This window comes from Mobula birostris, chromosome 3 (genome assembly GCF_030028105.1).
Source record: "Mobula birostris isolate sMobBir1 chromosome 3, sMobBir1.hap1, whole genome shotgun sequence".
Lineage (NCBI taxonomy): Eukaryota > Metazoa > Chordata > Chondrichthyes > Myliobatiformes > Myliobatidae > Mobula > Mobula birostris.
This window is the reverse complement of record NC_092372.1, coordinates 53,908,670-53,926,600: the sequence shown is the minus strand read 5'-3', so window position 1 is coordinate 53,926,600 and position 17,931 is coordinate 53,908,670. Positions and strand designations below refer to the sequence as shown.

The following is a 17,931-nucleotide window of genomic DNA, read 5'->3' as shown; positions in this document are numbered from 1 at the left end:
CAGTGCTGTATAGTCATTAACTAACTTAACACAACCAACTTACTAATTTCATTAACTGTGGAAAGAAAGAAATTAAATCAAACTAATTTGTAACTTTTTAAAAGAACATTGGCAATATGTTTCACCTTAGAATTGTGGAAAGACAAACATGCTGTCATCATAGCAGTACATAGTGAGAATTGGGTTTGACCCCACGAGTTGCAGAGGTTCTGATTTTAGGCTTTTAAAGATGCATTCCCCATTTAAAAGGTGCTAGGAATGGACAGCCTAGGGCTGCTCGAAGATTTACAACATTAGTCATGAACAAGATAATGTTGAGGAATAATCTAATTAAGCTGTCCCATTTTTGAAGGTTATTTGCATGTGATCTATTGATGGAGAAATCAGAATTGGATTGGAAGTTATTCATACATGAAGGGAGGAGGCAGTTTTCAGAAACATGGAAAACCTACAGCACAGTACAGGCCCTTCGGCCCACAATGCTGTGCCAAACATGCACTTTTTCTATGGGGAATAATAAAGGAAATTTGGAACCTTTTCATACTCATCTTAAGAATACATCTACTTGGTTAATTTAAATTTTCAAGAGCTTCAGTAAGTATTTTAAGTGTAGGTAATTTATGCTTATAGATCAAAGGCCAGATGATTGTGGTTGAGGTACAGATAACCATGATACAGTAGAATGGCCAGCTCCTCTTCCTATATTCCTGTGGCCTAGAAAAGATGGGCAAAAGTTAAAACAGATCAGTTTCTGCAATGTATAGTTGCAAAATTACATATAGAAAGTACAAACTCGTTTTCTGTGTTTCCGGCATATTGTTACCTTTTTCTTTCTTTCTCCCCTTCCCCAGAATGGCCTACCAGACACCCAAGCTAAGTTCCACATCATGTTCCTGTTCTTTGCAGCTGCCATGTTCTCCGTCAGCCTGTCCTCTCTGTTTGGCTACCATTGCTGGTTAGTCAGTAAGAACAGGTCTACATTAGGTAAGATGGAATTTCTGTACTAAATATTTGTTGATGTTAAATTTTTAAATAATTAGGTTTGAGCAAGATTGGATAATCTACAACAAAGAAAAATAAGAAAATCTCAGTGTTTTTGGTGGTATTTTTGGGCTTAAAATTTAATGGGTTGCAGAAATATTCTGCACAATAACATATATCAGAGGTTTAGGCTGAGTGTGTCAAATCCACAGAGGAGACTGAATACATCAAAACTCCAGTTCCTGACCTGGTGTTTATCTCCTATTCTCTCCAGCCAGATTGCTAGTTCAACAAGCTCCTGTAGGTATCTGCAATGAAATTAAAACAGGTCAATAAGGATGGGACATCATGAAGACCAGACATTCTCTATGCTACTGCACCTGCAAAATTCAAACAGGTACAGCACAGAGCCCAATAGAACTATCTCTATTCCTGACCTTAGATTGGCCGTTATCCCAATATTCAGCCACTGTGAGAATGATAAAGTTTTTTTAAAAAAAGTACTGAATGTGTACCCCTCCCCCGGTAAGCCTCAGGGTCGCTCAACTGGCTGTCGTCTAGGGGAAATAGCCCTCGGCCCCGCCAAACTGGGTAATTAAGTTTGTGTGGATGCTGTGTGATGTACACCACCCCGCCAAATAACAGACAATACACCATATACGATTAAATGATTACACTTTATAGATCTTACTGGAACTATGAGATTAATAGAGATAAACTATAAGAGGAAAATAAAAGGCGCCAAACTTAACAAAGTTCAATCTCTTCATGCACAAACAGTTGGAGCTCTAGTAACGATCCTCTTTTCACCATTCGATCCCCTCTGGCCACCTCGACCCGCCGCCTGTGACCAACCACGGTGGTCGACCAGATGCTCCACACGAGTCTGTCTTCGTCTCCTCTCTTCGCTGAAGACCCTGGACCTCGGACTCCGACTCGGGGTCCAACCCGTTGGCCAGCTCACAGCATCATGTCCACTCTCTCTCCCCTTCGTGCCTTCTGCCCCAAAACTCGCGCATCACAATAGCTTACAGACATACAAAAAAGAATAACATCTATCCCAATTGGTTAGCAACTGAATACAACTCCCTCTATAACCCAAACAAGCTGCTAGTGAGAGAACTTTCTCAGCAGTTCACATAACAAAGAAGCCATTTTGATTAGCCTACGCAGTAACATAAAAGAAGAAACCTCTTACACTCGCCCCCCACCAAATAAAGTCATGTCCTCATGACTTCTAAATAACTCGCCCACCAGTCCTGCAGACACAAAAACCCAATCAAAGTACACACAATGACATTGCTCCCCAAACAGTGTACTTTGCATCTGGTCCTACGGGCGCTACATAGGCCAACCTATCTGGGAGTTTCCTAATCCTCCAAGACCTCTGTACCCCCTCATCTAAACCCTTAAGGCTCTGACACTACTGGGGATACCTCAGGTCTGCTTGCCGACTCCTCTCTCAATCTCTCACTCATGCTCCCACTGCAACTCGGAGCCCCCTGTCCCGTGTCCAGGGCCCGGCTTCTTTTCCTTCAGGGTCCTACAGTAACCCAGGCTGCCCACAGCTAGCCCTCCCCACTACACCTGACTCAGTGGGGGAGGGACCAAAAGTCTCTTCCTCAATCAAGGGGAAGTTAGCGAAAGGCAGCATGTACCACACATCTAGCACATCATCCTTCGAATCCGTATTCTTCCTCATTCCCTCGACCGGTAGCTGCTGTTTGATTTTCTCCAAACTGAAACACTTAGCCTGGGCAGCCTCTTCAGCCTCCTGCATTCGAGACGTCAGCTTCTCCTCTGACTCCTCCAACCCTCACCCCAGTCTCAGCAGTTCTGACCCACGCTTCATGTCCATTTCCATCTGGGACGCAATTACACCACTAGCTTTTTCCAATCTGTTCTGGATCAATGTCTTGTGTTTCTGCTGATCCTTTCGAAGGTTGGTCATGGTTTTGTCTCTCTGGATTAATTATCAGTACATGACCGCAGTTTTAGCATAGAATTCCATTTCTCCATCTCCACTTTGACGAGCGAGAACTCCAAGTCTTCAATGGTTGTCCTGGGCTCCAGCACTCGCCTCACATCATCATCCCCCAAGGCGAATCCAAACCCTAGGCCATCATCCACATATGCCAAAACTACAAACACCTCCACATCCCCCAAGGTCTTCCTCATGCCCTGCGGAAAGGTTGCAGAGGCTTTGGATATGCACTGTGGCATCTTATCGGACCGGAAGAATCCTAGGGAACCAGTAACGGCCATCTTCTCCTCATCAGCCTCACTCATCAGGATCTGGCAACATCCACTCCTCAGATCCAGCACATTAAACCACATCGCACCATACAAACAGACCATAGTGTCTTGGGCCCTCAGGGCCGTATTCTGGTCAGTGACAGTGCGCTTGTTCAGAGTCCTATAATCCACACACACGCTGCCCACATCTTGCACGGCTACAGGGTCCAGTCGCCATGACCTCTCTCTCACCAAGGTGTCTTCAGCGGTCAACTCCCCTCCCTTCGTGGTATTTCGGAGTGTCTACTAAGAGAGTCTCACCCTCAGATACTTCCCCCAGGCCGTACCACAATTGAGTCTCGGTTAAATTCATTACCGGCCCAAGGCTACTACATACGTCCTCAGAAGCAGCTCGAAACGCTGAGTGCCCAGACAATGCCCCCATGAACTCCAGGGTCACTAACCAATCATCATCTTCTGAATATAATTACTGGCACTGGTACCCCAAATCTCCAGTGCCCTTAATGTTGTCAAGGGTAAATGCTTCAGACACCGGTCGTAAAACGAACTGTACAACAACTTGACCTGTGCCCCGGTGTCGAGGATGGCTTTAGCATTGCTTCCCTCTATCCGTAACGACACACTGGGGTGTGGTCCCTCTAAGCTTCAGGAATAGGGTATTTTCCTTTCAGAAGTTCCTTGGTACATTGCTGGGAACGTGCTCCCCCGGCGATCCCAAGCTGTTCCCCCACTGGGCCTCCACTAAGTTTCCCGACACCTCTCTGATCAGCTGAACGTGAGGGAGGGGCTGATCCCCTGAAATGATCCCTCTGGCACTGCAAGCAATTTAGCTGCCCTCCTAGCCAGAGAAGGCGCACTGAAAACTCTTCCCCCCTCTTTCAAAAAACTGGCAGCTGTCACTACGGTGTGATTGAACCTGACACCGTCAACAGCCCGCCTACTCAAACTTTCAACCAATCCCTGTCACTCTCCCTCAACCGAGCATTGCCACCCATCTAGCAACTGAGAGATCCACTCCACCAACGTCTCACATGCCTCCGCCCCTTTAGGGGTGGACAATATCCCAAAAGACAGGTGGAGCCTGCCATAGCTGGAACATTTGTTCGCAGACACTACCTCCAAATCAGACCACTCATTCCTCTCTCTCCTAACAGTATGGATAGCACCTAGTCCCACCACCAACTCGTCAGCGCTAGTCTGAACTCGAACAAAGACCTCACCCAACACGCATGCAGTAATAACCAGCAAATAACCCCCAGAGACACAAATTACTAACCGCAATCCCACAGAGACACAGCAGCACCGATTTAAAGAGCACACAGCACACCACTGAATCAAATCCCGGACAAGCCCCCAAATGTAGCCCCCTGGTAAGCCTCAGGGTCGCTCAACTCACTATCGTCTAGGGGAAACAGCCCTCGACCCCGCCAAACTGGGTAATTAAGTTTGTGTGGATGCTGTGTGATGTACCTCACTCCGCCAAATAATAAACAATACACCATAAATGATTAAATGAATTACAATTTATAGATATTACTGGAACTATGTAATTAATAGAGATAAAATATAAAAGGAAAATAAAAGGTGCCAAACTTATCAAAGTTCAATCTCTTCGTGCACAAACAGTTGGAGCTCTAGTAACGGCCTTCTTTTCACCATTCGATCCCCTCTGACCACCTCGACCCGCCGCCTGGGACCAACCACAGTGGTTGACCAGACGCTCCACACAAGTCTGTCTTCGTCTCCTCTCCTCGCCGAAGACTCTGGACCTCGGGGTCCGACCCATCGGCCAGCTCACAGCATCGCGTCCACTCTCTCTCTCCCCATCGCACCTTCTGCCCCAAAACTCGCGCATTCCAATAGCTTACAGACGCACAGAAAGGAATAACATCTATCCCAAATGGTTAGCAACTGAATACACTCCCTCTATAACCCAAACAAGCTGCTAGTGACAGAACTTTCTCAGCAGTTAACATAACAAAGAAGCCATTTTGATTAGCCTACACAGTAACATGAAAGAAGAAACCCCTTACAGAAGAAAATGTGAGATGGTACATGTACCTGGGCAGGTGCAATTCAGGCAGTCCTGGTAGATGTCTTCTGCACCCTCTCCAAAGCCTTGAAATCCTTTCTGTAATGGGGAATGCTTTCCGTAATGGGGTGACCAGAACTGAATGGAATACTCCAGATGCGGTCTAATAAATAGTCAACTAAGACAGGCAAACGTACCATATAGCACCTTCACCATGCTATCAACTGGTACAAAGCCATTTGGCTAAATTAAACTCCATCTGCTATTTTCCACCCTTTGTCTGAAACTGATCTATATCCCACTTTATTCTTTGCCGGTCAGTCACCTGTGTTATCCACAACACCACCTATCTTCATATCATCACAGACTTACTAACCTACCTATCTACATTTTCATCCAGGTCATTTATATCACAAACAGCAGAGGTCCCAGTACTGATCCCTGCAGAACACCACTAGTTAAGACGCACTTGGTCTTCCAGCAAGAATAAATCCCTTCACCTACCACCCTCTGTCTGCTATGGACAAGCCATTTCTAAATCCAAATGGCCAAATCATCATTGACCGAATACATCTTAATCTTCTGGATGATCCTCCTATGAGGGACCTTGTCAAACACCTGACTAAAATCCATGTAGACAACATCTACAGCTCTACATTCATCAGTCACCCTCATCACCTTGTCAAAAAACTTAGTCAAGTTAGTAAACATGACGTGCCCAGCACAAAGCTATGCTAGCTCTCCTTAATTAGACCATGGTTTTCCAAATGCTCATAAATCTTATCTCTAAAAATTTCATCCAGTAACTTCCTCACTGACGTGAAACTCACTGGTCTGTAGTTTCCAGGATTATCCCTGGTTCCTCTCTTGAATGATGGAAAAGTATTAGCTACTTGCCAGTCCTCTGGGACCTCGCCTGTGGCTAGAGAGGACATGAGGATGGTGGTTAAGGCCCCAGCAATCTCTTCACTTGCCTCTTATAACCTAGGGTATATCCCATCAGACCCTGGGGACTTATTCACCTTTAAAGCTCTTTAAGAGATCCAACACAACTTCCTCCTTTACATTGAAATGCCCTAGCATGTTAAGACTCTTGACACTGATCTGCCTATCTTCCACTTCCTTCTACCTGATAAATGCATATGTAGAGTACTCAACCACATCCAAGCAAATCTCCCCCCCCCCCCCCCACCTTTAGCCTTAAGTGGTCCCACTCTTTCCCTAGTTATCCTCTTGCTGCTGATGTATGTATAGAATACCTTTGGACTGTCTTAAGTCCTATTTGACAAGGACTTTTCAAGCCCCCTCCTGGCTTTCCTAATTCCCTCCTCGAGTTCTTTTCTGGCTTGTTTATAATCCCCAGGGCTCTGTTTGATCCTAGCTTCCTAAGTTTTACATGCTTTTCCTTTCTCTTCTTGACTAAATTCATCACCTCCCTCAACATCCAGGTTCTCTTATCTTGCCTTCCTTGTCCTTCCTTCTGAGTAGAATTTACCTGTCCTGTACTCTGTGCAATTGGTCTTTAAACACCCTCCACATGTTGAATGTGGACTTGCCCAAAAACAGCAGTTCCCAATTAAATCTCTCTAGTTCTACCCTAATACTCCTGTCATTTGCCCTGGTTCAGTTTAATACTCTCTCGCTAGGTCCATCCATACTTATCTATAGCTGTCCTGAAAGTTAAGCATATGTGGTCACTGTTCCCTAACTGCTCACCCACTGAAAGGTCGGACACCTGGCCAGGTTCATCACCCAACACCGGACTCAGTACAACCCTTCCTCTTGTTGGACTCTCTATGTATTGATTTAAGAAAGCCTCTTGGATGCACCTAGCAAATTCTGCCCCATCTAAACCACTTGCACTAAGAAGGTCCCAGTTTATATAAGGGAAGTTGAAGCCCCACACATCAACAACCCTGTTGTTTTTATACCTTTTCTTAATTTGTCTGCATATCTGTGCATCAGTGTATCAGTGTCTCAGTGGCTACTGGGGCTGAGGTCTGTAGTACAATACCATCAGACTGATTACACCCTTATGATTTTGGAGTTCTACCCATATAGACTCAGTGGACGAGCCTTCCATTCTGTCCCCTCTGAGTGCAGTAGCGATATTGTCCCTGATTAGTAATACAACTCTCCCTTCCCTCTTTACCTCCCTCTCAATTTTTCCTAAAACATGAAAAACCCTGAGACATTAAGCACCCATTTCTGTCCATCTCTCAACAAAGTCTCTGTATTGGCCACAACCTCACGGTTCCATGTACTGATCCATGCTCCAACTTCATCACATTTACCCATAATGCTCCTAGCATTAAAATACACTATTCATCCTATGGTATCTATTACTTTGCTCTTACCTGATTTTACTGGCCCTGGCATCTTCCATCCTCTGCGTCCCTCCACTGTGTAACCTGTTGCTCTGGTTCCCATCCTCTGCTAAACTAGTTTAAACTCTCCTGAGTAGCACTAGCGAACCTTCCGGCTAGGATATTGGTTCCCTTCCAGTTTAGGTGCAACTTGTCCATCTTGTACAGGTCACCCCTGCCCCAGAAGATGTTCCAATGATCCAAGAACCTGAAACCCTGACCCCTGAACCAATTCCTCACCATTCATTCATCTGTACCATCAGCCTATTCCTGCCCTGACTAGCATGTGACATGGAGAGAAATCCAGAGATTACTACTTTGGAGGCCCTGCTCTTCAGCTTCTTTCCCAGCTTCTATACTCTGCGCAGGACCTGCTCCACCTTTCTACATATGTCATTAGTGCCAGTGTGCACTATGACCTCGGGCTGCTCAGCCTGTCCCTTGACAGTATCTGCAGCCGCTCTGAGATGTCCTGGACCCTAGCGCCTGGGCGGCACCATCATCCTGCTATTTCTTTCTCGGCCACTGAATTTGCTGTCTGTCCCCCTAACCACTGAGTCTCCTATCACTACTCCTCTGCCTGACGTTACCCTTCCCTGTTGAGCCTCAGAGCTGGACACAGTGCCACTGGCTTTGCTTTGGTGCTATGCCCTAATAGGTCAACCCCGCTCCCACCCACAACAGTATCCAAGGGATACTTGTTGCTCTGTGGAATGGCCACAGGGGAACCCAGCACTGACTGCTTACTCCCCATACTTCTGGTGGTCACCCATCTACTATCTGAAACCTGCACTCGGGGTGTGACCACCTCAGTAAGAGCTACCATATCATAATGAATCTAACTTTTTACCCTTGTGCAATCCTTAGCTGAACTTTCAGCACATGCCTCCTACTTACCTGGAAAGATCTCCTTCCATCTTGGTGAAGTTGGCTGATTTGACCCAGTAATATAGACCTATTAGATGAAAATAAAAAGAGAAACAATATGTTTTTTCAGCACTATCTGATGTACACCTTTAGGACAACCATTTGTAAAAAGCATATGCTGTCATCCATACCCTTGTCATGTCAAAATCGGATGGATTTTTTTTTTGGGGTTGATTTAAATTTTCCACCCTCAATGAATTTCAATTCATCTGAAACATTGTTGCCTACATCCTGTTGCACATTCCTACTCTCACTGTTCTTACCGATATTTCCTCTTCTTTGAATTTAGATGTATTTGTGATTTAAATCCTTTCTTATCTCACCAATCATTAACTACTTTAATTTTCTCCAACTTTAAAATTAATCTTCAGACTCCCTTTTCCTCTGTCTCTAATCTCTTGCACTTCTGCCTTTACTTGGCGAGTTACATTAATGAAATTTTCCCTCCTTTTCCCTTCTTAAAATCCCTTTGATCAGGTTTCCAATCTTTCACATAATACATTCCTGGGTACAATGTCTAATTTTTGATTGCCCTTCTGAAACGTGTTCGACATTAAGGGTGCTGTATAAGTGCATATATAGAAATATTCTGATCTTTTGATATTAGTGTTATTTTTTAGTGTATTTCAACAATACTGATCACACTGGTGTAGCATCTTCAATGGTTCCAGCATTTACATATTTCCCAACTTCCTACTTCTATTCCTTTTCCTGTTACTTTTAAACTGTCAGTGAATAAAAGGTTCTGGACTAAATACATCTTTTCACACTTGAAATGCGAGTGTATCTTTTTTGTCACATTGAAACAGAACTTCCCCTGGCCGCTCCATATAACGTTGCATTCTGATGGAACACCCAAATCTAAGACAACTAGATAGTGTTAATTGTGATGAATAATTAATGAAAAATGCTTCATTTATTGACTTTGGCCAGAGTTGGCAGAGTTATTCTGTCAATTGAAAATAGACCTTGTGGCAATAATTGCATTTTGCTATGAAGCATCAGTTGTCGATGACACCTCACAGGCTAATTCATGATCATGTTGCATATATTTCATTCCTGAAGCATTTGAGTAAAATAGGAATAGTACGATGTGCAAGTGATCCATGTTCGAAGTATGCCCACAGAATACAAAAATACTTCTGTGTTTTGATGCGCAGAGGAGAACAAAAGATCTGCTATTTTCTAACTCAAGGAAAAAAATGCAATGCCTTTGATTTTAATCTGTGGAGTGATTGTAGCCAAAGTAGTAAGCTGTATGAGGCAACAGTAACATAGTGTGTCATAACATTGCAGTTCAGTTACGGAGACCTAGATTATTGATCTGGAGACACCAGTACAAACCTTAGCATGGCAACTGGCAATTTAAAATTAAGTAATTGAATAAATCTGGAATTAAAAGCATAGTATCAGTAATCAGATTTCTTTAAAAACTCTGGTTCCCAAATACTAGAGAAAGGCATCTGCCAACCTCACTTAAAATAGTAGCAGAAAATGCAAGAAGCACCAGTCAACAGTCATGGAAAGAGAAATTGTAGTTAATATTTCTTGTCCAATACCTTTCATCGTCCTCTCCAGGTCTGATCCAGGCCCACAGCAATGTGGCTTTAATCAGAGGGTGGTTATGAAATAGCCGAAAGAGCTGGTCATTGCAGGCTCAGATAAGGGCTGACGCAACCACCAACAATTATAATTTGGTGACGACCTTTTAATACCCTGGAGTTCCCTCCTCATCCCTTCTCCTTTGCTTTACCTGAGATGCCCAAACCCATTTAAAATCTACCTTGCCACCTGTGCATTCATTTTTCTTTAATTCTTCAACAGCTACTCAGGTTTGACATGAGACTATAACATTAAAACACTGAACAAAGTAAAATTGTGTCTGATCTTACAAAGATTGGAGGACTAGATAATAAACTCTGTACTACTTTACACATCACTGATGACTGTAGCGATGAATTAAAATTTTGCCACACACCAGTAAGAGTAAGATGAGAATGATACGGCAGATGATTGTGTAGCTGAAGAATGGCACAGGGGACAAGGTTTCAGATTTGTGGATATTGGGATCTCTTCTGGGGAAGATGTGACCTGTACAAAAGGGATGGGTTACACCTGATTTTGACGGGACCACTATCCTTGCGGGCTGGTTTGCTAGAGCTATTGGGAAGGGTTAAAACTTGGTTGGTAGGGGAATTGTAACCAGAGTGATAGGTCAGAGGATGAAGCATTTGGTGTAAAGTAGGTACAAGGTGTAGAGATACTGTGGGGAAGGAGGCTATGCAGTGAATACAGCGTAAATACAGTCAGCTGGATGGATTGAAACATGTCTAATTTAATTCAAGAATTATCAGGAACTAGGGGGATGAACTTGGAGCACTAATCAATACATGAATCTACGGTGTTGTGGCTATTACAGAGACTTGGCTATCACAAGAGCAAGAATGATTGTGGATTTAGATGTTTCAGAAGGAAGGTAACAGAGGTGGAGGCATGGCATTGCTAATCAAGGATTGTACCATAGCTGTCAAAGGGAGGATGTCGTGGAGGGATCATCCACTGAGTCAGTGTGGGTAGAAGTCAGAAACAGGAAGGAAGCAGTCTTTCTCTTGGGAATATTCTATATAACCCCCATAGCATCAGAAACATTGAGGAACAGACCAAGTGGCAGATTTTGGAATGATGTAAAACTAACAGAATTGTTATAGTGACTTCAACTTCCCTAATATTGATTGGTACTTCAATAGTGTAAGAGATTTAAATCGGGAAAAGTTGGTTAGGTGTGTCCAGAAAGGATTCCTGACACAATATGTAGACAGGGCGACTAGAGGAGAGGCCATACTGGATCCAGTACTAGGGAATAAACCTGATCAGCTGATAGATCCCTGAGTGGGCGAGCATTTTGGAGACAATGACCACAACTAGCCGACCTTTACTATAGTTTCGCACAGGGATAGGTGCAGAAGGTATTGAGAAGTATTTAATTGGAGGAGATTGTATTATGATGCTATGAGGCAGGAAGTTGGGAGCATAAATTGGGAACAATTGTACTCTGGAAATGCACAATGGAAATTTGGAAGTTGTTAAGGAAGTACTTGTATGGAGTTCTGGATAGGTTTGTCCCATTGAGGCAGGGAAAGGATGGTAGGATTAATGGAAACATGGTTGACAGCAGATGCAGAACACCTAGTCAAGAGGAAGGAGGAAGCATACTTAAGGTTTAGGAAGCAAGGATCAGACAGGATTCTAGAGAGTTATAAGGTAACTAGGGAGGAGCTTAAGAAGGAACTTAAGAGAGCTAGAAGGGGGCATAAGAAGTCAGATTAGGGAAAGCCCCAAGACATTCTACATGTACGTGAAGAACAGGAGGATGACTAGAGTGAGGGTAGGACAATCAGGGATAAGAGAGGAAATGTGCCTGGCATCAGAGGAAGTAGGGGAGATCCTTAATGAATACTTTGCTTCACTATTCACCAGTGAGAGAGATCTTGATAAATGTGAAGACAGGGTAATATGCTGGAACTTTGAGAGAGGGATTTACCTCAGGTTACTTTGGGAACTGAGGGAAAGATTGCTGCACCTTTGGCAATGATTTCTGCATCCTCACTGGCCACAGGAGTAATGCCAGAAGATTGGAGAGTGGCAAATGTTATTCCTTTGTTCAAGGAAGGTAACAGATAATACTGGGAATCGTTGACCAGTGAGTCTTGCATCAGTAATGAACAAACTATTGCAGAGGATTCTTAGGGACGGGATTTACAAGCATTTGAAGAAGAATAGTCTGATTTTGTCAGCATGGTTTTCTGAGGAGCAGGCTATGCCTCACACACCTGATTGAATTATTTGAGGAAGTGACAAAAATAGATGAAGTTAGAACAGTGGATGTGGTGTATATGGACTTTAGTAAGAGGTTCATCAATGTTCCCTATGGTAGGCTCATTCAGAAAGTCAGGTGGCACGGAGTCCAGTGAAACGTGGCTACACGGATTCAGAATGGGTTTGTGTATAAAAAGCAGAGTATGGTAGCGGATAGAGTATATTCTACATGGAGTCAAATGATAAGTGGTGTCCCACAGTGATTTATTCTAAGAGCACTGCTCTGTGATTTTTATAAATGACTTGGGTTAGGAAGTGAAAGGGTGGGTTAGTGTGCTTGCAGATAACACAAGGGTTTCTGGTGTTGTGGAAAGTGTATAAGGTTGTTGTAGGTAATATTGGGGCATTGGTAAGCTGCAGAGCTCGACTGAAAAGTGGCAAATGGAGTTTAATTCAGTAACCCATGAAGGTATACCTTTGAATGTCAAACTGAAGGCAGAGTATAGGGTGAATGGCAGGTTTCCTATCAGTGTGGCGGAACAGAAGGATCTTCAGGTCCACTTTTATAGATCCTTCAAAACTACCACGCAGTTGAAAGGGTAGTTAAGAGGTTGTACGGTGTCTTGGTCAGTCAGGGCATTGAGTTCAACAACCACGAGGTAGTGTTGCAGCTCTATAAAATTCTGGTTAGACCACACTTGCAATATTGTGTTCATTTCTTGTGTCATCATAGGAAAGATGAGACAGCTTTAGTGAGAGAGTGCAGAGGAGATTTACCAGTACACTGCCCGGATTAGAGAGCAGGAATTGTGAGGATGAGTTGAGTGAGCTAGGGCTTTTCTCTTTGGGGCGAAGGAGGATGAGAAGTGACTTGATAGAAGTATGTAAGATGATGATGCATAGAGTGGACAGTCATCTCCTTTTTCCAAGTGCATAAATGGCTAATATGAGGGGGCATGACTTTAAAGTGATAGAAGCAATGTATAGGGATGATGTTAAAGGTAGGTTTTTTTTTACAGAGACTGGCGGGTGCATGGAACATGCTACCAGGGGTGGTGGTAGAGGCAGATACAGTAGGGACATTTAAGAGTCTCTTAGGCACATAGATGAAATAAATATGGAGGGCTATCTGGGAAGGAAGCGTTAGATTAATTTTGAAGGAGGTTAAAAAATTAGCACAACATCGTGGCCTGAAGGGCTGTACTGTGCTGTATTGTCCTTTGTAAGATGGATAATATACCCTTTCCTAACTACATTTCATTCATGATTTTCTTCAGCTTATTGACTCATTCTGCAGTTAAATATTTAGATGTAAGTTTGCAAATATTCAGGTGAGAGTTTCAAGTAATAAAGTTAAAATAATGGCTTATTTGTTTCAGAGGCATTCAGAGCACCTGTATTCCGACATGGACCAGACAAGAATGGATTTAGCTTAGGCTGCAGCAAGAATATGAAACAGGTATTTGGAGATGAGAAGAGATACTGGTTGCTGCCTGTCTTTACAAGGTAACTACTCATTATCCTGACTTCTCAAATCCTCAATACAATCTTGATTCTATAAAATTGAGTCTAGAATACTATGCCAATAGCACTGGTATTTGTTTACTATTGTCATGTGTACAGGGATACAGTGAAAAGCTTATCTTGCATACTATTTATACAGATCAAATCGTTACACAGTGCACTGAGCAAGAATAAGGTTAGATTAGATTAGATTATGAGGACACACAGTCCTCTTTTTATTGTCATTTAATAATGCATGCATTAAGAAATGATACAATGTTTTTCCAGAATGATATCACGAAAACACATGACAAACCAACGTAAAAACTAACAAAACCACATAATTATAACATATAGTTACAACAGTGCAAAGCAATACCGTAATTTGATAAGAACAGACCATGGCACTGTAAAGTCTCAAAGTCTCTCGAAAGTCCCATGATCTCACGCAGACGGTAAACCTCCAGCGCCGCCAACTTGCTGATGCAGCATCCTGGAAGCATCTGACTCCGAGTCCGTCCAAAAGCTCCGAGCCTCCGACCACCTCTCCGACACCGAGCACCATCTCTGCCGAGTGTTCCAACCCCGGCCCTGGCAATAAGCAATAGGCAAAGCCAAGGATTTGGGGCCTTCGTCTCCAGAGATTCTCGATCGCACAGTAGCAGCAGCAGTGAAGCAGGCATTTCAGAAGTTTCTCCATGTGTTCCTCCGTACTCTCACGGCTGTCTCCATCAAATCCGGATTGTGCACGGCCCCCCCTAGTTACACATAGGATATTCATTCGGAACAGCTGCACGTGCCACCATCATCTTCTCCTCCCTCTTCCTAAGGTAAAACAATAACAACATAGAATAAAGTATAAAAGCTACCAATAAAAGAAGAGTGCAGGTTAAAGATTAATGAGGTAGATTGTGAGGCCAAGAAACCATCATATTGTAGAAAAGGTCTATTCAGGTGTCTGATGGGAGTGGAATAGAAGCTGTTCTTGTGCCGGATGGTACGTGCTTTCAAGCTTTTTTATCTTCTGCCCAATGGAACAGAGAAGAGAGAATGTCTGTAGTGGGTGGAGTCTTTTTTTGTGCTGGCTGCTTTACTGGAGCAGTGAGAAGTATAGACAGAGTCCATAGTGGGGTGGGTAGTTCTTGTATTGTGTCCACAACTCCCTGCAGTTTCTTGTGGTCATGTGCAGAGCAGTCGCCATACCAAGCTGTTATGTACCCAGGCAAGATGCTTTCTGTGGTGCATCAATAAAAATTGGAAGAATAACGGGGACATGCTGAATTTTTTTTAGATCCGAAGGAAGGAGAGGTGTTGGTGAGCTCTCTTGGCCTTGTGGTTGAATCAGGCTAGGCTGTTGGTGATGTTCACACCTAGGAACTTGAAACTCTCAGCTCTCTCCACCTCAACACTGTTGATGTAGACAGGAGAATTTGCATCGCCTACTTTTCTGAAGTCCCTGACCTGCTCTTTTTTTTTTTTGTCATGACACCATGTCACTAAGCTCTCTATCTCCTTCCTTATTGTTAGTAATGCAGCGCACTACAGTGTTCTCACCTGCAAACTTGTATACCAGAATCTGGCCATACGGTCATGAGCGTATGGGGAGTAGAGTAGGGGGCTGAGGATGCAATCTTGTGGAACACTAGATTTTAGAATAATTATGGCGGAGGTGTTGCTGCCTATCCTTACTGATTGCAGCCATGGTCAGGAAGTCAAGGATCCAGTTGCATATAGAGGCATTAACTGCCAGGGTCTGACGTATGTGACTTTATTGTCTAGATGCTCCAGATATGAGTGTGGGGCCAGGGTGGTGGCACCAGCTGTAGACCTGTTGCAGAGTAAGCAAATTGTAGTAGGTCGAACTTGTCTGGAAAGATGGAGTTGAATCATGCCATGACTCATCTCTTGAAGCACTTCATGATAGTAGATGTTAGAGCACCGGACAGTTGTTATTAAGTCACATTATATTGTTATTTTTGGGTACTGGGATGATAGTGGTTTTCTCAAAGTTGGAGGGAACCACAGCTTGATGCAGTAAAACTCAATGTATCTTAGTTTTTCCTAAGAAGCTGAAAATGTCTTTGCACCTATTAATTGATTTGGTTTTGGTTCAGTACTTACTATATGCTTCCATTAAACAATGACACAGATGATAGGCAAACATGACCCTGTATCGGAAAAACTGAACGAAGGATGCGTTGAAGTAAAAGGATTGTAAAAGAAGTTTTTAATTATGCTCTTGATAAATTAAGAGCAAGAGATGTTTGAGGAGAATTCCACAGAGTAGTAGGGAAGGCGGCTGACAGCAGTACTTAAAACTTGGAGAAGGGTTATGTAAGATCACAGAGACTAAAGGCTGAAGTTGCATGATTATAATAGTTTTGCACAGAACTGATAATAATGATTAGAAACACAAAGAGATTCTGCGGAAACCTGGTTATGATTTTGGTCCTGAGGAAGGATCTCTGTCTGAAACATCAGCTGTTTATTTCCCTTCATAGGTGCTCCCTGACTCACTGAGTTCCTCCAGCATTTTGTATGCTGATCATAAGCTTTGTTTAATGGAAAACAAAGAGCTGATGCAAGCTGGTGAGAATAGGAATACTGGTGATTGAATTTGTTGCAGTAATTTGTCACATTGCTTTGTATTTGAATCAGCTGATATTTGTAGAAGGGTGTAGACACCTGAGAGACCGCTTTGTATTTCTGCATTTGGAAATGTCTTAGTCCTGAAGGTGGGCACAAATTTAATGTCTCTGAGCTCCCTTGAAATGTCTTTTTCCCAAATGTGGGAGATGGGGTCATTGCCTTAGCCATGCACTACCAGCACCACCCAGAGAACTGCTTCCTGAATTGTGGTGTAGATTCCCTTCATCTATAGACAGAATGGACATGATTTCATCTTGTGTCACAGATCAAGCAAGTGGAGGATACTGTGGGGAGATGTGAAACTGTCAGTTTTTATAGGAAAAATAACACATCTGATCTAAATAATACATATCGGATTCACTGTTTTCAAGGTAAGTCTCATTTAAGGAAGGGTTTAAAATGAGCAGATTGTCTGAGAAAACCTCAAACAGGCTTGGCTTGTGTCAACTGAGGTTTAGAATATAGGTTCTGGATTTGATTGCATCTGAGTGGTCTTTTAACTGGTTGAATGTGAGGAGAATCCAAAACCAGGGGTCACTCTTTAAGAATAAGTGGTCACCCATTTAAGGCAGAAATTAGGCTGTTTTGTTCATTTGTTGTATTGAGTCTTTGCAACTCTCAAAGTGCAGTGGAAACAGAGTCTCTGAATGCTTTAAAGGTACAGGTGGTGGTGGCGGCGGCATCATCCATTAGTCTCGCGAGACCATGGATCTGCACCTGGAAGTTTTCAGGGCGCAGGCCTGGGCAAGGTTGTATGGAAGACTGGCAGTTACCCATGCAGCAAGTCTCCCCTCTCCACGACACCGATGTTGTCCAAGGGAAGGGCAAGGGCTGATACAGCTTGGCACCAGTGTCGTCACAGGAGTTGCTGGAACGAGGTTGAAGACAATGTCGGACTGCCTCAGGGACTCCAGCTCCGGACTTGTCCTCGGGGTTTACTCCCGAAGCCTTTCCCATGAGTGGGTATGGCCACAAGACAGCAGAGGTTTGAAATCAGAGTTTTCCCTCTCTTAGATGGACTGCCATCCCAGGCTGACGAGCTCTATCTACCCGAAGCACTGGTTTTAAGGCGCCAGGACCCGCCTTTGCCCCTTCTCCTGTCAGTGGAAACAGTTCCGCCAGGCTTAGGGGCTAAGTCACACAAGAAGGACAGGAGTTGGACTTGGTTGTCAGAGGCTATTTGAGGCGCATGCCGTGAGGACCACTTTTAGATAGTGGGAGCTTGTCCCCACTACCACTCCTCGGCTTGACAACCTTGGAACCAAAGGTACAGGTGCATGGGCTCTTATTAAGCAAATGGTTGAAAGTTTCCTGTGGATAGACGGGAATTGGGGAATTAAGGTCAGATCAGCTGCTGTGCATTTATTAAGTGGCAGAACACATTTCGGGAGCTGGGTGACT

At 43.7% G+C, this 17,931-nt stretch overlaps 1 protein-coding gene across 1 annotated transcript in view; it reads left to right on the top strand.

Moving 5' to 3' along the window:
• The window catches only part of zdhhc2 (zinc finger DHHC-type palmitoyltransferase 2), a 91,643-nt gene that overhangs the window by 51,391 nt on the left and 22,321 nt on the right, over positions 1–17,931 (top strand). The window contains exons 8-9 of the mRNA XM_072252653.1: positions 852–984; positions 13,758–13,884. Of these exons, the coding sequence (XP_072108754.1) occupies positions 852–984; positions 13,758–13,884 (260 nt within the window). The remainder of the gene's footprint in view (positions 1–851; positions 985–13,757; positions 13,885–17,931) is intronic.